The sequence below is a fragment of the Mesocricetus auratus genome, unplaced genomic scaffold (genome assembly GCF_017639785.1).
Source record: "Mesocricetus auratus isolate SY011 unplaced genomic scaffold, BCM_Maur_2.0 Super-Scaffold_100676, whole genome shotgun sequence".
Taxonomy (NCBI): domain Eukaryota; kingdom Metazoa; phylum Chordata; class Mammalia; order Rodentia; family Cricetidae; genus Mesocricetus; species Mesocricetus auratus.
In genome coordinates, this window is record NW_024429266.1 from 106,434,343 (window position 1) to 106,457,728 (window position 23,386).

A 23,386-nucleotide genomic window follows, 5' to 3' on the forward strand; every position below is an offset into this window, starting at 1 on the left:
TCCGCCGCGGCTGCTGACACGCGTTGCTGACACCCGCCCAGGCCGGCCTTGGTCGCTGGCTCTCTGCCCAGGGGAAGCCACGCAGCCGGCCGGCCGGGGGTCGGGGGGGGGCGTGTCGCCAGGCCGCGCCCGGTTGAGGCACCTGTGTCAGGGCACAGCTGCGTTCGGCCGGGGTTGGGCACCCCCTTCCTGGTGCGGAGGAGTGTCGGCCGGCAGTATGTGACGAGTGAGTGTGGGGAAGGGCCGGGAGCCCCGGGCCCCGAGACTGGTGTCCCCGCTCACGTGCGCGCTCATCCCCGCCTCCCCCCAGGCCGCAAGTTCATCATCGCTAACGCCCGCGTAGAGAACTGCGCCGTCATCTACTGCAACGACGGCTTCTGCGAGCTGTGCGGATACTCTCGGGCCGAGGTGATGCAGCGGCCCTGCACCTGCGACTTCCTGCACGGGCCGCGCACGCAGCGCCGCGCCGCCGCGCAGATCGCGCAGGCCCTGCTGGGCGCCGAGGAGCGCAAAGTGGAGATCGCCTTCTACCGGAAAGACGGTAGGCGGGGCCGGGGCGTGGCTATGGCTAGGGGCCGGGCCTCCAGAGAAGGAGCCTGGGTGTGGGGGGAACAGTGGGGTGGGATCTGTGGTTGCGGGAGGCTGGTGAACTGTGCGGGTTCCGTGGGGGCGGGACCCAGACGGGGGCGCGGCCCTGTGTCTCTGGGCGGGTGTGGTCTCCACTCCGGTGGGTTGGCTTTCCCGATGGTCTTGGAGCCGCTTTAGTGAGGGGCCCTGGCACCTTCCGTACTTTACTCTTTGGCAGGTGTCACTATGTTGAACTAGATAGGCTGGCATTTGACCAGTCAGGGATAGCAGTTGCGTTCTTGGATGGTGGTAATAGGGCGAGCTGGGGGTTGGCGCTGACTCCCAGCTACAGTATTCTAGCTACCTGTAGGGCAGCCTGTGCCAGGTGACTTCCTGGAAGATGTCATGGAGGGCGAGGTGGGAGAGTTGTATCTGCTGCCTTCCTTTCTCTTCTGGGTTTCAACTGCACTTCATCCTACAACCTCGGTTCCCTTTGTCTGTTCTGCAGCACACCCCACCCCACCCCGCCCCGCCCTCAACTCTCTCTTGGCCAGGTGTCTCTGCTCAGCCGCCACCTCCCCACCCAGCTGCTCTGTGCATCTGCATCCGGAGAGCCTGGAGAGCGGATAAACACAGTGGGCGGAGCTGCTCTCCCACTAGGCCGGTGCTGCTGGGTGGGTTCTGCGCAGGGGAGGTCAGTGAAGTGCTTGGATTTGGAGGGCTAGGAAGGGGCTCCAGAATTCTGTTGTTCACCAGTGAATGTTTCACAAGTTTCACCACAATCCCTGGAACCCAGCTCAGAGCTGGGTTACTGAACATAGAGTCACCTTTGGGAAAGGCAAAGCTCCTGCCCTCAGGGAACTTGTTGGCCATCCGCAGCGAGCATACCTTGCTTCTTGTGGCAAATGGAATCTGCAAGCCCCAGGCTGCTGCTGTGCATGCTCAGGGTGGCTGAGGCTGTCTGTAAAGGTTGTGCGCATGTGATGTCCTTGGGCAGCACTGGGGGGGTACTCAGTGGCTCTTGACAGGCAAGTTTGCTTTCGCAAATTGGGGTTGTGGCTGGCAGGCGGGAGGAGAAGCTTACAGACCCTGGGGCTATGTGTTATCTTGTGTCAGCCTCCCAGCATCCCTGAGACGCAAGTGCCAATTTTTCTTTCCTCCTAAGGATGATGAAACTGAAGTTCAGAGAAATTAAGACTGTTCCCTTAGTTACACAGATCAAAGCATCCGCTCTTGGAGTGGAGCTCATGTCTGTCTGACCAGAACCATATCATGCTGTTCTATTGTGTGTCATGTATTGACAATGACACCAGAAAACTAGCGGTTCCACACGGTGAACACTTAAGTTTCCAAACCATAGGTGTACACGTATGAGCACATAAGTCCTGGAGCCAGATGAAATGTGGGGAATCTCCCACCAGCCAAACTGATTGATTTCCACAGATTTGTTTCAATGTTTACTTGGGACGCTGGGCTTCCTTCCTTCCTTCCTTCCTTTTTTCTTCAAAACTGGGAATCAAAGCCAGAGCGGGGTGTGTGTGTGGTGTGTGTGTGTGTGTGTGTGTGTGTGTGTTGGGGATGAGTGATACTATATGTGTGTGCAGAGTCAGGACAATTTCATGGAGTTGTTTCTTCAACCTTTATATGAGTTTCAGGGATCAAGCTCAGGTTGTTGCGTTTGTGTGGGAAGCACCTTCCCCTGCTGATCTGTTTTGCCAGTGCTAGCTAGTTCTCACTCTTCTTCTCCCCCTCCCTGTTTTTTTTGGCAGGGTCTCACTATGTAGATATAGCTGGCACTGACTCAATGTGACCTGCCAGCCTCTGTCTCCCAAGTGCTCGGATTAAAGGTGTGCATTACTGCACCTGGGCCTAAATTTGTTTGTTTTGAGATAGTATCTCACTAAGTTGTCCAGTCTGGCCTTGAATTCACCTTGTAGGTTCGGTGGGACTTGAATTTTTTCAGCCTCTAAAGTAGCTGGGGTGACAGTTTTGTATCACTAGGCTTGGCAAGGGTGCTGAACTTTGGAGATAATGCTCACGGTACAGGGTCTTCCGCTGTGAGCCCCACTCCAGCCCCACGGTGGACATTGCTGTGCTTGTGGATTTGACCCCTTGGAGGCAGAACGGTGGTACTCATTTTACCTTTGGCTATAGCATGGATGTAGCCTTCTCAAGTAGTGTGGACCTTTCTGGCCCATGCAGACTTCTTTGGGAAACTTCCGAGATGCTGTCTTGGAATTTGAAGGGCTAGTCCAACCGTTCGGGTAGCAGGTGGAGAAGTCCTTGGAGCCTCACGACCAGTGTGTCCATGGAGGGAGGAGCCTAGAATCCAAGTCTCTGTGCAAGTCCTTGCTCTCGCCTTCTCCAGGTTACAACTCCAAATGGGGCCAGTGACCCAGAAAACCTTATGCCATCTGCTGCCTTCTGCCCCTGTGTTCTCACCTGGTTTCCATGAGGATCAGATAACTCCCGTGGCCCTCAGCTACCTGAGGCCGCACTTACCTTAGCATTCTGGACTGAAGGCAATGCACACAGATTCTTCAGCCTCTCTATCCTCTGTGCCCTGTGATACAAAGTCCCTCATGCTATCTATCGTTCTTGCCTGACCTGGCCCCCCCCCGTGTGTGTGTGTGTGTGTGTGTGTGTGTGTGTGTGTGTGTGTGTGTGTGTGTGTATTGACATGTGGAGCATGTACAAAGTCAGAACAGAAACGCCACCCCCTGTTTTTGTTCAAGCCTTTCCCAGCCCTGGGGGAGTAGGTCCTTGGGCTATAGCCCCAGGGAGGGGAATGGCTAGGGAGGAGGCGAGGCCTTTTGCTGGCAGGCGCCGCTAAGGACAGCTGTGCTGTGTCGGAGCCTCTAACTCAGCTCTGTGCAGTCTCAGGGTCTGGAGCCAGACAGCCCCATTATTTAGCTGCCGGGGCTGCTGAGAGGTGGGGAAGCCAGACTGGGGGAGTGTGGGTGGAGGAGGAGACAGTGTGCCCGGTTCACTGGCCTATGCTGATGCCCTTTAAGTCAGGCCTGGATCAGAGTGGGATTGTGAACAGAACCCCTGTGGTGCAGGTCTGGCAGGATGTGACATTTCTCCAGTACCTCAGACAGTGGGTGCTGGCTGGGGACACACCTTGCCCTGCACTGCCATAATGGGGGTACGGGAGATACGGCTCTTTCTCTCTCTGTGCCTTCTGTTGTCTTTGCTCTTTCTCCCTGCCTCTCTGTGCACCTCCTCCCCACTGCAGTGTCCGGCCTGCCTATGGGCCCCATCCTCTTGGTGCCTCTTCCTCCCCATGTTCAGGACTCCCCGCCTTTGTCTCTGCCCTGCGTGCCTGGCTCTGTCCCTTCCATTTTTGCCTCCTTCATCTTTTGTCTATTTCTTCTGTTCCTTCAGCACCCTGGAGCCTTCTTCTTGCATCTTTCCCCGTCTCCTGTGTCCTGTTTACTCACCCCAATTCTCCAGGCTTTTGTCTGAAAGGTTTTATCTGTCTTACCATACCTCTGACTGTCCTGTCCCTGTCTCAATGTCCCTGTGTCCCAGGAGCCTGTGTGTGGGTGGAAATGGCGGGGGGGGGGGTGTCTCTGGAGAAGAATCTATTGGCTTCTTCACTCCAGCTGCAGGCCAGTTGCCATGGCAACAAGGTCAGAGGGTCCCCACTGCTATAGCTGATGCTGTGGGTGAGGGGGGTTGGGACCTCTGGTCCAGGCCAGCTCCCCAGTGAGCCGTGTGCGTGCATCTCCGCATTTGCTGTACTGCTGCACCCTGACTCCACCCTGGCTCCCCAGGCACTCAGGCAGGCCCTGGTTACCAGTTGCCAGCCTCTGGGCATTGCACTGCCCCCTGTGACCCAGACTATTGGTCTTGGTTTTTTCTCTTCCCTGCCTTTCCTGTTCACTTAAATCAGAGGTCCTACTCGGCCACTGCTGTGGCTTTCCTCTCTCAGACACCCTCTCCACTCCCATCCCCAGTCATGTGGTGTCTGAGTTGGTGAAAAGATGCTTTCAGTGAATGGGGAGGTTTTGAGTGAAGGCAGAGTTCAGAGGTCAGTGCCTAACTGTTTCAGTGCTCTGTGCGTGGACATCAGCATGGAGCCTTCCTAGGAGAAGCCAAGGGCTTAAATTTAGGCCTTTTGCCATGAGGCCAAAGCCATTGGAGTGTTTACCAGACCCTTTTTATTTTACTCTCTATGTAGTCCTAGCTGTCTTGGAACTCACTATGTAAATCAGGTTGGCCTCAACTCAAAAGAGAGTCACCTGCTTCTGCTTCGGGAGCACAGGTATTCTTGTCATTCTAGTCAGGATCGGGTATAGTGGAGCCTGGGGCAGGTGATAGTTTCTAGCAGGGCCTGCCTCCAACTGTCTGTCTCTGCTGAGCACTTTTTCCAGATGCTCTGTGGTGGGCTGCCCTGGGCTGCTGGGGGCTTCCGGTCTATGAGGATGGAGTGGTGCTGTCTCCTCAGAGCCCCTCGGCCTGCACACCATCAGGAGGGTGCCTCCTGCTCCTGTGTGTGATGTCTCCAAAGCCCCAGAGGAACTATGTAAATATTTGTGCAGAGCTGTCTAGGTGGAAGCAGATTTGACAGTGGCCTTAGGCTCTGGGGAGGGGACTGGGACAGAAGAAGAGCCAGCTCAGTGATGTGAGATGGGGTGAGCTTAGGTGGCTTCCTGTGCAGTGCGATCCGAGTGTTGCAAGGAAGTCCTTTCCTAGTTAGCACCCCTGAGAGTATCCATTCTTCTCCTAGAGAACATTTGCTGGCCCGAGAATTGCCCCTCCCTCTCCTCCAAAACCTACCCTCCCACTTTGTGTACATGCAGGAGAGTAGTGGTATTTGGCCCCATGGGTGAGGGAATAGCAAACTTCTCTGTCTAACGTGTAGGGAGAATTGCTGGGAGGGTTGCTGGAATAGGTACAAGCTCAGGAAGGTCCCAGTAGCTGTTGATGCCTCTTATTCTCCATAAGGACCTCTGGGCTGTGGGCTGGGGTTGGGTACCTGTAGGCTGGTCTAGAATTACCCAGCAGGCTGGGCAATATCTTGCCTTTACTTGTGTTTACCTCAGTCTGTCCCTGGATGAGTGTGTGGTGCTTATCATCCCCACTAGGCTGAGTGATGGTTGTTTTGTTGTTTTCTTGTATCTGCATGCCTTGCACATTGTAGGAGCTCAGTATCTGCATGATTTGCTGAATGAATGAACAAACGGGCCAGTACTGTGTGACAGAAGCCTTATTCTTGGTGTTAGATGATTTGGGGGCAGTTTCTAGCTTGATTGTGGACAGTGTGGCCTTGGGAAAAATCATTTCTTATCTCTGGGTCTTAGTGTACCATCCGTGAAAAGCCTTGGGATGACAGAAAGCTGGGGTGGAAGGAAGGGTGTTGGAGGGATAGCTGGGTGCCCTCCTGCACGTGGGAGGCATTGTATAGTGCAGGGAAGGCATGCAGGCCTCTTCACTCAGAGGGAATGAGAGGAGGCCGGAGTGGGGAGTAAAGCTTTGGCAAAGTCATCTGGAAGCTGGTGGGTCTTGGTAGCACTTAGGTACCCTCAGGTGACTTCACTTTATAGTGTGTAAATGGTGGTCCTTGCATCTTCTGCTGGTAAGGTTTCTCAGTCATTTTCCAGGAGGGGAAACTCTTGCTCTCAGAGGCTAAGGGACTTACCTAGCAGGTGGGGGACTGAATGGGACCTTTGGCCCAGTTTTTCTCTACTGTAGAGCCCGGTGTGGACCACCTTGCATAAGTTTCTTCTTCTGGAGATAGATGAGCTCAGGGCCTCAGGAGGCCTAGATTTGGCTGGAATCTGAGAACTTCAGTGGCCTTTGTTTCTCAAGTGGATCAAAGCACTTGTCCCCTGCATCGTGGGTCGAGGGCATTCCCCAAACAAGTACCAAACACAGCATGCTATGCCAGGGCTGTCTGCTTGTCACTCAGCAGGCACACTCTGTGGGGAGTAAGGTTGTCTGCTGCTTGGCCCTCACTGCTCCTCTGCCTGCCTTTCCTCTCCCTTGGAAAGGTTAGTTCCTGTAGGCTCAGCTCCTAAAATCATTGAGGCCACAAATACTCATGCTAGTGTTTTTCTCTTTTTTCATTTTATTTTCTGCCTTTTCTTTTATGTCATTTCTCAGTTCTGTGACACTCCTTACAGGCAGCCATTCAAATATACTCCCTATGAATATGCTGTTCGCATATGTTCTTGCAAATGTGTATTTTGACTGGATAGATGCATATGGATTTAATTTATGCAAATGGGGAGGCTGGAGAGATGGCTCAGAGGTTAAGAGCACTGCCTGTTCTTCCAGAGGTCCTGAGTTCAATTCCCAGCAACCACATGGTGGCTCACAACCATCTACAATTCAATCTGGTGTCCTCTTCTGGCATGTAGGCAGAAAAGTGTATATGTAATAAATAAATAAATAAATAAATAAATAAATCTTTAAAAATTTATGCAAATGGTATTGTGCTGTGTATTGTAGTCTATCATTCACTTTTCTTATCCAGGAACATGACTTTATATACAGGTTGGCTGCCACTGAGTATCCAGTCTGTGGTTTCCCACCCTGGAGCATGTTTTACTTGCCCACTCTCCCAGTGAAGAACTCCAGATAATCTTTACCTCTCTGCCACCAGAGGTAATGCCACATTGAACATTCTCTTACACAGTCCTTTCCAGACTCATGTGAGGTGTCTGTGGGCTGCATGCCTAGGAGTGAAATTGCTGGAATCTAGGATATGGGGATTCTTAGCTAACTGTTGCCCCACAGTGTACCAGAACTGCCAACCCTGTTGTCCAACTCCTGAATGGAGACTCTCATACTCTTCCACCTCTGTGACATTTGGCATCATTTCCCATTCTAATTTTGCCAGTTTTGTGGGCTTGCTGCTTTAATTTGAGTTTCTTTGGCTTTTTTTGTAGGCCAGAGTATCTCTTTTAGGCTTGATAGCTGTGTGAGCTTTCATTCTGCCAATTGCTTGATTGTATCCTCTGCTTAACTTTCTGTGAGACTTCCCTCTTTCATTCCTGTGGATTTCCAGGGATTGCTCATGTGTTCTAGAAATACAAACGAATACAGTATGTATTCCCTGTGTCAATTTCTTGTTTGGCTTGTGAATACCTTCTCCCTCTTGGTCTCTGTTCAGTTAATAAAATGAAGATTCTTAGTTTGGATACAAATGAATCATGGACTTTTAGTTTTGTTTGTGCTCTTGAAGCTCCACTGGAGACCCGCCCACTCCATGCAAAGGCTAAGAGGTTCCACAGGTCCACCTCCCTCCACCGGCTCCGTGGTCTCACCTTCCTCAGTTGGGCGTTGGATCCACCCTGAGCCCTCCCTGGATGTAGTGTCCAGTAAGGATCAAGTTGTACTTTTTTCCATTTAAGGAGCCAACTTTCCCAACACATCCAGTCTGTTTTTTCCATTGCTTTGTGGGGCACCTTCAGCATAGGTCACTTTACTGTATAACCGTGGATCTACCTCTGAACGTTGCACTCTGCCCCAAATATCTTCCAGTTTGTTCATTAGAGTCTGTAAAACAGCAACAAGCACAACACTGCTGTTTGCTGTGTCTCAGTAGTCAAAAAGATGCAGTTTCCCGCTTTTTGAACTTAAGAAATGGTTTGTTTATTTGTTAGATAAGACCTTATTCTGTAGCGTGGGACTCACTGTGTATTTAGTAGCTCAGCTCATCTTGAACTGTAGCAATCCCACTGCCTTAGCCTTCCATGGGTCTGGATAATAGCAAGCCATACCTGGATTTTTTCCTTCTTTATTTTCATTTTATTTTATTGAGTCAGTGTCTCTCTCTACTTCCTAGGCTGGCTTGGAACTCAGTCTCCTGCTTCTGCCTTCTGCATGTGCAGATAACAAGTGTGTACTACATGGTGGTTTCACCAGAACCTCAGTCACAGTTAGGTTTGGTCTTGTAGGTTAGTTAGAAGCATTAACAGCTTTGTGAGTTTCAGTGAGATCCTGGACCATCTCTCCCTGGGCTGCCTCGTTTCCATGTACGTCATTGCTCTAAAGTTTGTTTTCTCTCCTGTGCTTCTTGGTCAACCTCAGCTTCTCCCTCATCATTGTCACTGAAAAAGAGGCTCTGTGGCTCAGTGGATAAAGAGCTTGCTGGAAAAGTGTGAGAACCTGAGTTTGAATCCCCAGAACCCACATGAAAGCTGGGCACAGCAGTGTGTGACTGTAACCCCTGTTTCTAGGTAAAATGGGAAGCGGAGACAGGAGAGTCCTGGGTCGCTCATGAGCCAGCTAGCCTGGTGTGTGCGGTGACAAGACAAATCGGAGGCTGACTTTAACATGCACACCATGCCACATGTGTATCCACATAACGCAGAGATAAGGAAAAAAGGGAAAATAATTTAAAAGTTACTTATGTGTGTAACTATGACTATGTTTGGCTACACCGGGTGCTTGTGCAGAGGCCAGAAGGCAAATGGGGGAGTTGGCTCTCTTTCCATCGTTGCTTCTGGGGATCAGACTCAGCTCATTATGCTTGCACAGCAAGAGCTTTTACCCATAAGCCCTTTTGCTGGCTCCTCCCTATGAAGGCTCAAACTCACTATGAAGCCAAGGCCAACTTTTAGTGCTAGGGTAGCAGGTGCGGGCTACTGTGCTGGTGCCATCTTGTTTTCTGACTCTACTAAGTGGTGTTTTTGGTGTTCATCTGTTGACTTTGTTGGTTCTCTGGGGAGATGACTCTGTACCTTGCACATAAAGCCAGATATCATGTGTGTGTGTGTCATGGTCGTATGTTTCTATTCTTGAATGTGCCACTTGACTTTTAAGGAGACCTTTACTGACAAGTGTATTTGCTATGGGTGTTTCACAGTGTCCTGAGAGAGAGCAAGCCAGAGGAATCCTCCTCTCGACTTAGTGATCAAACAGCTGTGCCTGCTCGGAGACCAACGGCAGAGTCTTATTACAGCTCTCCAGGCTGTAATAAGCCAACATGGAGGACAATTGCAGGCACTTACAGAGCCCCAGAAGAGGATAGGGACCCTAGGATTGTCCCTCTGATGTACAGTGACAGATCTGTACCCCTGATGTCCTGTGACAGCTGCAGATACAGGGGTCAGGGTCATAGGTTCAGAAATTGCACAGCTGACTTGGTTTACTTAGGTTCCAAGCACCATCTTGTTTGGTAGTACTAGTGACCAAATGTAATATTGCTTTGGGAAAACACACCTGAATTCCCTTGGGGACTCTGTCTGTTCACACCCAGGAATGTGGGGGTCCTGTATTGAAAGAGTGGGAAGTGTCTTTGGATCTAGAAGGGAGGTGAGAGGTAGGGACTCAGTGTGTCCACACTGACTCAAACCTCAGGTCATTAGGGGACCTCCAAAAGCTATGCACTATACACCTGCAGTCTCTCCGGTGCAGGTCCCAATACTAGGGTGGGGATGCTCACCCCTCAAGCCAGCTTGTGGACACACCCTCTTCAAAGGGTGTGGTGTTGTCTGAGTTCTGTCTTTTTAGAGAGTGTGTGCGTGTGGTGTGTGTGAGTGTGTGAGTGTGTTTGTGTGAGTGTGTGTGTGTGTGTGTGTGTGTGTGTGTGTGTGTGTGTGTGTGTGTGGAGGTCAGAGGACAGCTCGAAGGAGTCACTTCTCTCCTTCCATCATGTTGGGTTCCTGGGATCAAACTCAGGTTGTCAGACTTGGTGGCAGGCACCTTTATCCGCTGAGTTCTCTCTCAGGGGCTTACTTGTCTTACCTTCTTAAGACAGAGGGTATCACTCTCACTTATAAGCCAAGAGGTGGCATGGCCCTAGGATCCTGGAGCGCAGCCAGCTTGAACTTTCTTGAATGAAGGTTGTCTTTTGAGAAGTTGTGGTCTGAGGAGATGGCTTAAGCATGCTATAGGCCGTTGCTTTTAGCAGGAAGTTAGATGCCCACAGAGGCCCTGACCTCTACAGAAATTATTGGCAGGTTCTGGTTGCAAGGGTGGTGGAGAAGTGTGCCTGGAAGTGATGTTTCTTTGAGATTTTGAGTCTGGCTTGTGGCTTCCCAAACCTGCCTGTCAGGGAGTACTCTAGGACCCTGTATAGCTCAGTTCCTGGACTCAGGAGCCTAGGATTGGTCGTTCTCTGATACATACACACACATGCTATCACCTGGGGACACACTCATTGACTCCCCCATCCTGTCCCTTAAGCTTGCAATATCCCTGGCCTTTCCTAGCCCCCCTGGTTGTCCATGAGAGTGGTGTTAGCGACACGGTGGCCCTTGGCCAGAAGCGGCTCCTGCTGCATCTTCCTGTCGCCGCCACCAGGCTAAATATAACCTGACACTGCACAGCCCTGGGCTGCTCCTCCGGAGACAGCCTCTGCCTGGGGGGCGGACAGGGCCAACTGCAGCCTCAGCTCCTGCCCTCAGTGTGACTTTGGGCTCATTTTGGCACAGCTCCTCCTGCTTCGAGTGGGGCAGGGGAGGCGACCAGGATGAGGGTGCTAGAGGTCACCTTCCCTGCAGGGACCTGCTACTCTGCCTCATTACAGCTCCAGATGCTTCTATGAGGCCATCTGTCACCTCATCTGGCTCCCAGAGCAGGAATCACTTGTCCCTGTGGTACCCATAGAGAGCCCAAGCTCAGAGAGGTGGGTCTGTGTGCAGCCACACAGCAAGGGTTCAGTCTCCTGACTGTTGGGGCAGAGTTTCCCAGGGCACATCCACTGTTTCGTTTGTTTTTCCTTTCTCTATCTTGTCCAGATGCCAAATTAGGGTCCCGTTGAACACCTGGCTCAGTCAGAGTAGGCACAAGGGACATCTTCTTGGTCATGTTGCCCCAGATGCTTCACGTGTGCTGGCATGAGACCATGGGGTGATGGTGAAGCCACAAAGCCTGCTCCTGTACAGGTGTGCCAGGTGAGATTCTGACCTCACCAACTCACCCAAGGCTGCTCAGGTCATCTGCTCCAGCTAAGGCAGGCCTGGGCCAGAGACACCCATAGTTGGGAAACTAGGTTTTGATGCACAGAATGGGTGCCTGCCCGAGGTGAGTGAGGATACCAGGCAGGGTAATGCCACTCCAAAGTGGGCCCGTTAGTGTGACCTGGCACCAAATGCAAGCAAGCCAGGGTTTGCAGTCTGAATGAGCTGAGCCTGCTGCACCAGAGTCCCTCCCATTGCCTCCTCTCTTAATGACCCACAGTGAGCAGCGTGACCTCTGAGGGCTGCTGGGAGACTAGCTGGCCTGGGTCATCAAGACAAAAGGCTCTACCAGTTTCTGTAGGTATATAATTTCCAGCATGCTTGCCAACCCTGTATTTATTTCTATCCCGAGGGACCAAGGACAGGCATAGACTGAGCAGGGAGGCTTGTCACCCAATATGGGGGCTCTGAACCCTGGCTGGAGCTGGGGGGCTAAAGGTGTGCTTTGCTGTTAGTCTTTTAAGTCAGACTATCCCAGGGGCCAATTGCTAAGGTTCATCTTTCTTCTGAATATGCAGAGCTCTCCTTAGGCCAGGCTCCAAGCCTGTCATATGCTATGTCATTTCATCCAGACTTTGGCCCTGTGGAGTAGGTGTGATCAACCTTGTATGACAGACAAGCATTTTGTAAGGTGACTGGCCCACAGCTTGTGCCACCTCCTCTTTGAGAAAGAGGATGAGTCAGACTAGACTCCCTGCTTGTCCCCTTTCAGCATCCCCTAGTCCCATCCTTTTGAATATGGGCAGTGCCTGCCACACAGTGGTGCTGGGCGGAACTGCAGCCTTGCCTAGCTCTGGCCCAGGGGCCCGCCTTGAGGCTGCCTCTTCCTTGGATGAGCTGGATTGCTGGTTGGATCCCAAATAGAGTGGGAGGGAGGGAGGAACAGAGTAGTGTCTGGGGTCCTGAGGCTGCGTAGAAGCTGGGTAGATAGGCAGTATCCCAGGCCCCCTGGGGACAGCCCAGCCACTTGCTCACAACTTTTCTTCTCTGCTGGGAAGCTGACTGCCTAAACTGACTACAGGCTATCTGTTCTGTGTAGGACCTAGCTTCAGCCATCTGTGGGCCCTGTCCCCAACATGGTTAGCCTTCTCTTACCCTCAGGAACTCCCTCAATACATCTAGCCAACTACAGGATGGGGTCCTATGGGCAGGCCTGGCCAAAGAGTTGGGTTGGAGATATGTTAGGTCATGTAAGACTTGGTCAGCTTGGTAAGTGAGAAGAGCCCAGAGCATGCTTAGTCTTCAGCTTTCTTTGTTTCCATGCATGGTACCCCCAATCTCTGTTTCCCTCAGTGATCAGATAGGGCTGGAGGTGGGGGGGGTGTCACATTTTTGGAGCAATAAGACCTTTGACAGGATATTTGAAAAGAAAAATTCCTTGAATGTCAGCAAAGGAGGAGTGTCAGGGTTCTGTGTCTGTGTCTGGAAGTGGGAAGCAGGCTTGTCCTATGAGAGGAGGCATATCTTGAAGTTTCTTGCTGGGAGAATTAAAAACAGTTATTTTGAGATGCAGGGACCTGGGATCACCATCCAAGATGCTCTGGTGTGAAGTAGCATCTGAGAAGTAGGCTACGCAGTTTCTCTTCCTGAATAGTCTGGCTGAAGTAGGGGTGAGCGCTGAAGACTCCACATCAGAATACTTGGCCCCTTTTAGGGACAGAGCCCCCTAAGTCATCTGGAAGACCCAGATTCATCTTGGTTCTAGACTCCAGCTTCTTTGATACATGTCCCAGTGAGCATAGTGGCTTGGAGCCTAGATCTCTGGGACTCTTGAGGGTATGTGCTGGGGTCTCCCAGGCCATGGTATCTTGGTCTCCTGCCTCTCCATAGTCCTGAGGAGACCAGTTCCTGCTCAGGCCGCTGCCGGCCATCACCATATTAGGGCATAAACTCCAGGCTGGCTGTCTGGGTGCCAAACGGCCTCCAGCTGGGCCCAGGCACCCCTCCCATGCAGCTTCAACACCACAGCTGTGTGTCAGAGGCCGGAGGTCAGGGGACTAGAGCAGCTGCTAAAGGGATGCCCAGGCAGAGCTCCTGAGCTCAGGGCCCTCGGGCAGGGGCAGGAGGGCTCTGGCTATGGGGAGTGCAGGGGTCTTGAGTGGGGCAGGGAGCTCCTGAGGGCCTCCTTCTGGGTCTTGCCCTCAGCGCTGTACCAGTTTGTATGGGTGGGCTTTGAAGTCTCTCATTTCACTGGAGACCCTCCAGCTGCAGGAATCACTTGTGTGCTGTGGTCTCAGGCACCTCCCCAGCGTGTCTGCACTGTGGTTGGCCAGAGCCTGCCTCTCACAGCTGGCAGGCTTAGCCACAGCTTCCACCCTCCTGCAGCTGGGTTTCTCACTCCTCAGGCAGCCTGGCAGCATCGCGGGAGCTCCAGGTCCCATCCTTCCCTTGACTCCGGTCACCACCCCTCCTGCACACCTGGGCCAGGGAGCAGGCTAATGGGAGGGTAGAGAGCAGAGACCAGCCCAGGGAGGTTCCAGAGCATAGAGGTAAGGGAGGCAGAGGCTGGTTTGATAGGGCTCTCCTGAGTCCATGTGACTCTTGCCTTCTTTCCTAGCCCCCTTCTTCCTTTTCCTCCATGTCACTGGCTGAAGCACTGACACCACAGTTCCCCTCTGACTTCCAGCGCGTGCTGGTCACTGTAGGTGTTGGGCCCTTCAGAAGGGATGTGACCACTGGGGGGAGCGAAGCTAGATGAGCAGAGGGAATCCTGGGTGATGGGAGACAGGAGACAACAACCTGTCCGGGTCTCTCTCTGTGCGAGGGCCAGGCCGCCATTGTGCCCTTCTGATTCACCAAGGAGGACTTCCTGCAGGTGGGATTCTTATGTTGGCCCTGGCAGGGGCACTCACTCTGAGTCCACCTCAGTTCAGAAATCACCATAGAGGGCATTGGACTGTGTGTTCCTCAGAGAACCCAAGGGAACTAGAAGGCTGGTCCGCCGTGCTCCAGGGACTCTGGGGGAAGGAGAGGAGGAGCCAGTCAGAAGATGAAGGACAATCTCATGTTAGTACTTCTCAGACCTGCATGCACAGAAGACTGGGAACTGGTAGTCCCAAAATGCCAAAGTTTTTGAAACTCTTGATATTAAGTTGCCTTTTTATCTTGTGGATCTACACAATGTCTGGGAACTAACCTAAAGAGAACAGAGGCAAGGCAGATAGAGTAGCCAAGCAGTCCACAAGCCAGACTTGCTAATACAAGCTTAAGAGTCACCACTGTTCCATTCTGTAGGTGAGGAAAATGAGGCCCAGAGATGTTTTAAAGATGTATATATCACTTAGCAGCAGTGCTGCCGCTGGAGCCCAGAGATTCTGGACTGAACCATGGAGCCATGACCCTTGAAGGAGGGCAAAGCAAGGGTACATTGAAAAGATGGGGGTATAGATGAAACACGGAGGAAGAAAGGATCACAGCAGAGAGAGAAGTTGAACAGAGGGAGAGAGGCTGAGAAATGAGATGGGTGGTAGAAGTAGACGGATTCTTTGGGTTCACAGGTCCTTCCTCTTTCCTACCCACGCGGGGAGGAGGGTCTAGTGTCCCCATGGCCCCTCCCCCCCTACTCTGCAGGGAGCTGCTTCCTGTGTCTGGTGGATGTGGTGCCCGTGAAGAATGAGGACGGGGCTGTCATCATGTTCATCCTCAACTTTGAAGTAGTGATGGAAAAGGACATGGTAGGGTCCCCAGCTCGTGACAGCAATCACAGGGGGGCCCCCACCGGCTGGCTGGCCTCTGGTAAGTGCCCCCAAACTCCTGGGCCAGCTCAGGAATGCTTGGTGGTGCTTCCCTGAGCTGCCCGTGACCCTTGCTCTGTGGGAAGGGAAGGAGTGTGCAGGTGTGCGGCGCAAGAGCAGCCAGGAACGGATGACCTGGTCAGTCCCACCCGGACCAAGGTGGACGAGCACCTGCGCAGCAGCAGGGCCCGAAGTCACAGTCGTTCAGGCAGAGCACATGCTTTCTAGCCTCACCTCCCGCCTGGCTCCTCTCCCAACACCCTGGAGGAATAATAAGTGCTTGCTTAAGCAGCACCAGCTGCGGGCTCACTGGAAAGCTCCATCTCGTGGACTCAGCTTTTCTGTGGTCTGGCCAAGTCCCAAGAGTGGAGGTGAATGGAGGAGAGGATGGGGTGGGAAGACATGCTGGCCTTCACTGTAAGCATTCCCTCCGGTTAGCCCAAAGGTTCAGATCCTCTGCTTTCCCCGGGTGGCATGTTTTGGGTTTAAATAAAACAACAAAACTCACCTCTTGGGTTTTAGTGATACTAGCCCTATGGATGCCAGCTGACAGGTGGCAGGGAATGGGAGAGACCCTTTGGCATCCCTCCCCATTTACTGTGTGCCTTTAGTGATCCACTCAAGGCAAAGATCAGTCTCTGTGTTACTGTCCCGACGAGTGCAGTTGGGGAATCATGGAGTCTGTTTTCCTGTGGTGGAAAGGGCAGTTGGTGACTAGTTTCAGATAGAGTCATCTGGTTTTGGGAACCGAGTACTGTGTGTGGAGTGACGTGAGGGTCTTCCACTGTCAGGGCCTCCCGTGCTTTTTGGTAACCCTCACTCCACAGGCCTCCCTTCCCCCACAGGTCGAGCCAAGACTTTCCGCCTGAAGCTGCCTGCCTTGTTGGCGCTGACTGCCAGGGAATCATCGGTGCGGACAGGAAGCATGGGCAGTGCTGGAGCCCCTGGGGCAGTGGTGGTGGACGTGGACCTCACGCCTGCAGCACCCAGCAGTGAGTCCCTGGCGCTGGATGAGGTGTCTGCCATGGACAACCATGTGGCAGGGCTGGGGCCTGCAGAAGAGAGGCGTGCTCTGGTGGGCCCCGGGTCTGCTTCACCAGGGGCCAGTGTCCGAGGCCCTCGCCCATCACCAAGAGCTCAAAGCCTCAATCCTGATGCTTCAGGTTCCAGCTGCAGCCTGGCCCGGACACGCTCCCGAGAGAGCTGTGCTAGTGTGCGCCGGGCATCCTCAGCAGATGACATCGAGGCGATGCGTGCTGGGGCAATGCCCCCTCCACCCCGTCATGCTAGCACCGGTGAGGGCGCAGGCCTGGGAGCCCCTACTCCAGCCCCTTGCTTCCTGCCTGTCTGGCAAGCCTTCCCTGACCCAGACCCACCATTTCCTCTCTCTACTCCAGCCCCTTGCTTCCTGCCTGTCTGGCAAGCCTTCCCTGACCCAGGCCCACCATTTCCTCTCTCTCCTACCTCCTAGGTGCCTGGGAGTCTGGGAGATGGAAATCCCATTAAGTACTTATTTAATCTCATTAAGTGGCCTTTTACTCTATTAAATACCCATTCATCCCATTACATTCTTCCACTCACAGAACTCTTGCTGGCCCAAGGGTCTGGCTGTCCCAGGACATCCTGGAACAGGGATGGCCATGGAACTGAGAGACAAGAGAGATTCAGAGGCCCCTGACACTATCAGATCCTTTCTTCTGTCTTCCCCTCATGGTGGCATACTTCCTTAAAACTCAGAGGGGACATGTTTCCATGGGTGTCCTGAGCTACCCCACTGCTTACTATCTACTGTCTCGGTCTCATTGTATCTTTGTGTCAATGGCCTGGCTTCCTATCAGCCCCTGGCCTGTCCATCTGACCAAGCGTTGTCTCTCCATCCCAGGGGCCATGCACCCCCTGCGCAGTGGCCTGCTTAACTCCACCTCAGATTCGGACCTCGTGCGCTACCGCACCATTAGCAAGATTCCCCAAATCACCCTCAACTTTGTGGACCTCAAAGGCGACCCTTTCCTGGCTTCACCCACCAGTGACCGGGAAATTATAGCTCCCAAGATAAAAGAGCGGACCCACAATGTCACTGAGAAGGTCACCCAGGTAGGTGTCCAAGTGCATGGTTCTCTGCTCATCAATGTCACTGAGAAGGTCACCCAGGTAGGTGTCCAAGTGCATGGTTCTCTGCTCATCTTGGAGGAGCTGGAGTCGGTGAGCAGGGCCAAGGTTGTGGTCAGTGTGGATCTTGAAGGGCAGCTAGTCAGTAAGGGAGGCGAGGCTGTTCTGGCAGCTGGTGATGCCTGAGCTGGGATACATGAAGACAGTTGGAGATGAGAAGGCTTGGAGAGAGAGGATGGTGGAAAGGGAGGGAGGAGGCCTTTAGCGTGGGCAGGTGTGGATGACCAGTAGATGGGGTGTGTCACTCCGGGGTACAGTGTGAAACTAGGGGACTGGGGAGGCTGTGGTGGGTGAGAGAAGGCAGCCAGAGGACAGGAAGGGTGTGTTTGTGGAGGTCACTGGGCAACAGGAGAGGGCCTCAGCTGGAAAAGACCGAATACACAAAGATCAGGAAGGCCTTGATTCTTGTAGGTCAGGGTGGTCCAGGTAGCTCAGGGGTGCCTTCCGTGTCACCCCTAGTGTTGGGGAGAAGGATTTCTTTCTTGTGATGGGCAGGAAGTGCTGGTGATGGGTAGAAAGCTGTCAAGGGATCAAGTCCCTGTACCCTTGCCCAGAAAACAGCAGCTTTTGATCTCTGTGCCTTAGGGCTCCTCTGCTCTTCGAGTCCCTCCTAGCAGTGAGGTGGTTACAGCTTCTCTGCTTCCTACTCAACTACAGCTCCTTCCTTCCATCTTGGTAGTAGTGAGGTCTCAGCAGTGAGAGTCCCAGGAGAGGAGGGGACCCTTCCCGGTAGCAGCTGCCCTGTGAGAGAGCCACCCAGCTCTGGGCTTCCTTGGCCAGCCTTCTGGCCGTACTCCCATGCCTCTGGCTCTCTGGGTTCATGCCAGGTCTCCTGCCCCTTTGCCCAGAACATACCTCTCACCCATAGCCCTTATCTGGCTCACCCTTCTCCCTCTGTTCCTACCTCTGTTTTCCCACCTGGGTGCCTGGGATCTGCCTTGTTCCTGGGCGCTTAAGTGCAAGAGCCTCCGGTGTGTGGGTCTCTGTGTGACTGCGTGTGGTGCCCCTGCCAGGCACCTGGCGTCTCTCCATCTCTGGGTGTCTCTGCCTGACTGTGGCTGGCTCGGCACTGGACTGGCGGGGCGGGGGTGTCGGGGAGACCATTAATCTGCGGTGACAGGCCAGGCTGCCGGGTGGAGGGGGAGGGGCTAGGTCTGCGGGAGCGGCTGCAGCAGGAGCCTAGAGCGGGCTGCGAGGGAGGGGGGCTGCTGGCCGGGCACCGGGCAGAGGGCGGGCACGGGCTGGGCGGGGGTAGTGTGGGGGGCAGGGTGGCGGAGTGGGGGTGGGACCCTGAGAGGAGGAGGGGCCGGCCGGCAGAGGAGCTGCGCTTCCCACGGCGGCTGCTGGGCTGGCGGCGGGCGGGCAGAGCACAGCACCCTAGTAGTGGGGGGCCCACACCAAGGGGCCATGTGCAGCAAGAGCCAAGCAGGCAGCTGTCCATACTTACCGCTCAGGTGACCCCAGCCCCAGGGCCTAGCCCAGCCATTCTGGCTTCATGCCAGAGGCGGTCCTGGCTGCCAGTCGGCCAGCCTTGGGCTGGCAGCCTGGGCTGGGACTGCTGTTGGGGCACAAGTGAGACACTGATCGGGCCCTGGGGCCCTAGGACAGTCAGGCTGGGGGGGAGTCAAGTCCTCCATGGCGGTCCCAGCAGGGAAGGAGAGCAGGACAGGGGCTCTGCAGCCCAGGGCCCAGAAAGGCCGGGTGAGGCGGGCAGTGCGCATCTCCAGCCTGGTGGCCCAGGAGGTAGGTGATCCCTTCAGCACCGTGTCCTTTTCTTGGGTGGGTGTGACCCTGAGGGATCTGGCTGCTGTTGGGGAGAGGGCTTCTGAGAAGCAGGGCAGATGGGAACCCTGTGTTCTTCAGGGTGGCCCACCGCTGAGCTCCTCATTGCTCTCCTTGGCCGCTGGCTAGGTTCCCAGGGTTTCCCTCACCTTGGCAACCCCTTTCCTATGGCTTCTGTGGCCCACAGACTTCTAGTTCATAATATAAAGGGAGAGAGATACCAGGAAGCAGATAGGCATCCAGAGAGGATGGTGGGAGACGGAGGGGGACAAGGAGCCGCCAGGCCTCAGTTAGACCTGACCCAGGTGCTGGGGCTCCCCACTCTGGGAGCTTGTGGTATGCTTTGGAGGCTTGGCTTACTCCTGGGATTCTGGAGGCTGGAGTCTCAGGAGAGTAGGGGTCAGAGGTTGCTTGATGGACAACGCGGGCACCCTGAGCTGAGGCGTTGGTTCACCTCTTTAGGGCATCCTGAGCCGTTGTCCCCTTGGCTGGTGATGCCTCCTACGAGCCACCTCTCTGCCCTACTGACTCTCCTGCTTTAGAACCTGGAGGCAGCTCTGTGTGACTCTGAGAATCCCACCCCTGCCACTGCCACTGCTGTCCCCAACTCCCTCTGTTTGGGCTCATGTGCTCCTCCCTGCTGGGGAACAGGCACAGGTGAGAGTTTTCCCTCCCAAGGTGAAGATCCAAGGTTGAGTCAGTCTTCCATAGACAGCAGGTCACAGGGATTGTAGCCGTGCCCTGAGGCCATGTGGTCAGCCAGGGGTTTCAGAGATGGGACTGGCCCTTGGGTAGATTATGTTAGCAGTTTTGGGCCTTGCGCTCTAGACTTCTTGTATATATGAAAGCAAATGTGCTCTGGAGTTGGGGCAGACCTGGGAGACGGGCGCCTCTGTCGGGGGTGGTCCAGCATAGCTCCTCAGGCCTAACCACTCGACACAGACAGGGTCCTATGGAGTGACAGCTACCTCCTTTTGTTCCTTGTCTGTGGGGTCCTGGCCTGTTCTTTTTGATGCCTGAAAGGTCACTGACCTCATGTACATTAACCCTATATTTTAATGAACAAGCCCTAAGGATGAAGACAGGGCAGACCTAGGGTCCTCCATTGACCAGGGCTTTGGTGCTCATTCCTGCCCAATCTGGTTTCTCTGAAGTCTTTGTCAATCCTAGGGTGGCCAAACTCCTCCCCAAGACCCATCTTTCTTACCAGCTCCTTTCCCTAAGATGTTCTCTAAATAGCCCACCTATGTAGATGGGCTTGAATGGTAGTCTTTAGGGCTTCACTGGGCTCAGAGGCCTGGCGCTGTGGGGGTTCAGTGCTTCTTCGACAGGGCCAAAAACTCTGGGTTTGGGGAAAACCTAGAGTGTGGCTGCAGGGATAGCAGGGTCCAAGACTGGCCGGGGATTGGCAGAGTCAGATGTCTACCAAAGGAGTCTAAGGACTGGGTGTGCATGGGGGCTTCTGACACCTGGGAAAGCTAGTTCTCCCCAGCTTGTTGTCCCTGTCCCTATGGCGGGCCACCTCTGCCTGACGATTGAGTATGTGTGCCCTGAGCCATCCCAGGTGTACATCTTCTGTATACTCTGTCCCCTGGGTCCCTTTGTAAGAGTGTGGGAGGCTTCTTTGGGGTGGGGTGGAGAGGGACCTGACAGAAAGTAGCAGCAGGGAAAGGGTTTCTCCCCTCAGGGAGGCCTGAGAATGGTGACTGGCGGCGTCCTTGGACAAGCGGTATAAAGTGAGGCTGAGAGGGGACTGCAGTGACTGTTTTATGTGTGGGACTCTGGCTCCTGGGCTCACTGCCCAGCTGGAAACTGCAGTCCTTGGAACATATTCTGGACTGAGACGGGTGTGTGTGTGTGTGTGTGTGTGTGTGTGTGTGTGTGTTTTGGTTTTGGGGCTGTGGGGCAAGATTGTGTGGTGCAGATTGCATGGTCTGAGGATCTGGCCTGTTTTGCTGGTGGGAAACAATATTATGACTTCCTACATGATGACTTAAATTCAAGTAAGAACTGTGTGGAGCCAGCCAGGATGTCCCCCTGCTGGTTGGCATTCTGGGAACTGTAGTGCATAGGTCCCAGGATAGCCAGTCAGTTGCTATAGCTACTTGGCTGAAGGACAAGCACTCAGATAGAAATGTGCTCTACTTGGCCACAGTAAGGATGACACCAGCTTCTGCTGTGAAGTCCCATGACCCTCCTTCATCGTCCATCCCTTCCCTCCCTGTCTAGGTCCTGTCCTTGGGAGCCGATGTGCTGCCTGAGTATAAGCTGCAGGCCCCAAGAATCCACCGCTGGACCATCCTGCACTACAGCCCCTTCAAGGCCGTGTGGGACTGGCTCATTCTGCTGCTGGTCATCTACACGGCCGTCTTCACACCCTACTCAGCTGCCTTCCTGCTGAAGGAGACTGAGGATGGCTCCCAAACCCCTGACTGTGGCTATGCCTGCCAGCCTCTGGCTGTGGTGGACCTCATCGTGGACATCATGTTCATTGTGGATATCCTCATCAATTTCCGCACTACCTATGTCAACGCCAATGAGGAGGTGGTCAGCCATCCTGGCCGCATCGCTGTCCACTACTTCAAGGGCTGGTTCCTCATTGACATGGTGGCTGCCATCCCCTTCGACCTGCTCATCTTTGGCTCTGGTTCCGAGGAGGTGGGCTTAACAGCAGGCAGGCAGGAGAAAAGAGCCAGGACTGGGTGGGGTGAAGGGTGATAGGGAGGGATACGGCATAGGAAGGTTGGGTCCCTGACAAATCCGTCCTCGTTCACTACAGTGTCATAAGGAGCTGGAAGGGGCTCTTTTTTCCTAATTGGTCTACCAAAGTGGGGGATGTTTTTTTTTTTTTTTAACTTACACAAAAGTGCCCTCAAAAGCTAGTTAGAATTCTGGCCTAGCACCTTGGAGTGACTGCAGGTTTTTTGGAGCCCCTGTTTCCTCATTCTCACCATGGAGACTTACCGCTTTGTGTTAAAGCTAGCATTTAGAATAACTACACGTGTGCTGGGAGCAGCGTGGGAGGCCCTTTCCACCAGGTGGCTTTCATTATCAGGGAGAGCTTCCAGGAAGAAGCCTTTTATGGGGTCACTTCTGCACCCTCTGCCAGTGTGCCTTACTCGTGCCCTCACACTGAACATGCCCCCTCCTCCAGCTGATCGGGCTGCTGAAGACTGCCAGGCTGCTGCGGCTGGTGCGTGTGGCGCGGAAGCTGGACCGCTACTCGGAGTACGGGGCAGCGGTGCTCTTCCTGCTCATGTGCACCTTCGCGCTCATCGCGCACTGGTTGGCCTGCATCTGGTACGCCATTGGCAACATGGAGCAGCCTCACATGGACTCACGCATTGGCTGGCTGCACAACCTGGGCGACCAGATCGGCAAGCCCTACAACAGCAGCGGCCTGGGCGGCCCCTCCATCAAGGACAAGTATGTTACAGCGCTCTACTTCACCTTCAGCAGCCTCACCAGCGTGGGCTTCGGCAATGTCTCCCCCAACACCAACTCCGAGAAGATCTTCTCCATCTGCGTCATGCTCATTGGCTGTGAGTGCGTCCTGGGGGTGGGTGGGGGCGGAGCCATGACTGGGTAGAAATGATAGGGAAAGTCCTAGGATGGAGCAAAGTGGCCATCAGAGTTCCCTGCCCCCTCCTCTTCCCCTCCTAGAGTCCCGGGCTCACAATATAGTTTGGAGGCTGGGACACCAGGGCAGGAAATGCTGAAGGTTGGCGTGTGTTTGAGCATGTGTATGTCCACTCTCAGACTGAGACGTGACCGGACCGCGAGTGTCGTTGACCTGGTGCGGGGCCTGAGCAGAGGGTCCCCGTGGGCGGGCGGGGTCCCTGCGGATGCTGATGGCCCCACTCACCCACGCCCTCAGCCCTCATGTATGCCAGCATCTTCGGCAACGTGTCCGCCATCATCCAGCGACTGTACTCGGGCACGGCCCGCTACCACACACAGATGCTCCGGGTGCGGGAGTTTATCCGCTTCCACCAGATTCCCAACCCACTACGCCAGCGCCTCGAGGAGTACTTCCAGCACGCCTGGTCTTACACCAACGGCATCGACATGAACGCGGTGAGGCACCAAAGGGTGCGGTGCATCCTTGCGGGGCATCCAGCGTGCCTCAAATGGTTGTAGTTAGTACTGAGGAACCTTAGAATTACATGGGCTACTGATCCGTGAAACTCCTTCACCTGGAGAGAGGCCAGGTCC

General features: G+C 54.1%; 1 protein-coding gene across 6 annotated transcripts in view; it reads left to right on the plus strand.

Moving 5' to 3' along the window:
* Kcnh2 (potassium voltage-gated channel subfamily H member 2) overlaps positions 1–23,386 on the plus strand; it is a 31,071-nt gene that overhangs the window by 2,685 nt on the left and 5,000 nt on the right. For 2 of the 6 annotated variants that reach the window (XM_005087255.4, XM_040737104.1), the window contains exons 2-8: positions 311–541; positions 15,057–15,221; positions 16,066–16,515; positions 17,103–17,314; positions 21,401–21,829; positions 22,326–22,713; positions 23,049–23,248. In XM_005087255.4, coding sequence (XP_005087312.1) covers positions 311–541; positions 15,057–15,221; positions 16,066–16,515; positions 17,103–17,314; positions 21,401–21,829; positions 22,326–22,713; positions 23,049–23,248 — 2,075 coding nt within the window. Of the gene's footprint in view, positions 1–310; positions 542–11,268; positions 11,421–13,618; positions 13,976–15,056; positions 15,222–16,065; positions 16,516–17,102; positions 17,315–18,770; positions 19,133–21,400; positions 21,830–22,325; positions 22,714–23,048; positions 23,249–23,386 lie in introns of those variants that run through there. The other 4 variants (XM_013126122.3, XM_040737106.1, XM_040737105.1 and 1 more) reach the window with 4 other exon arrangements.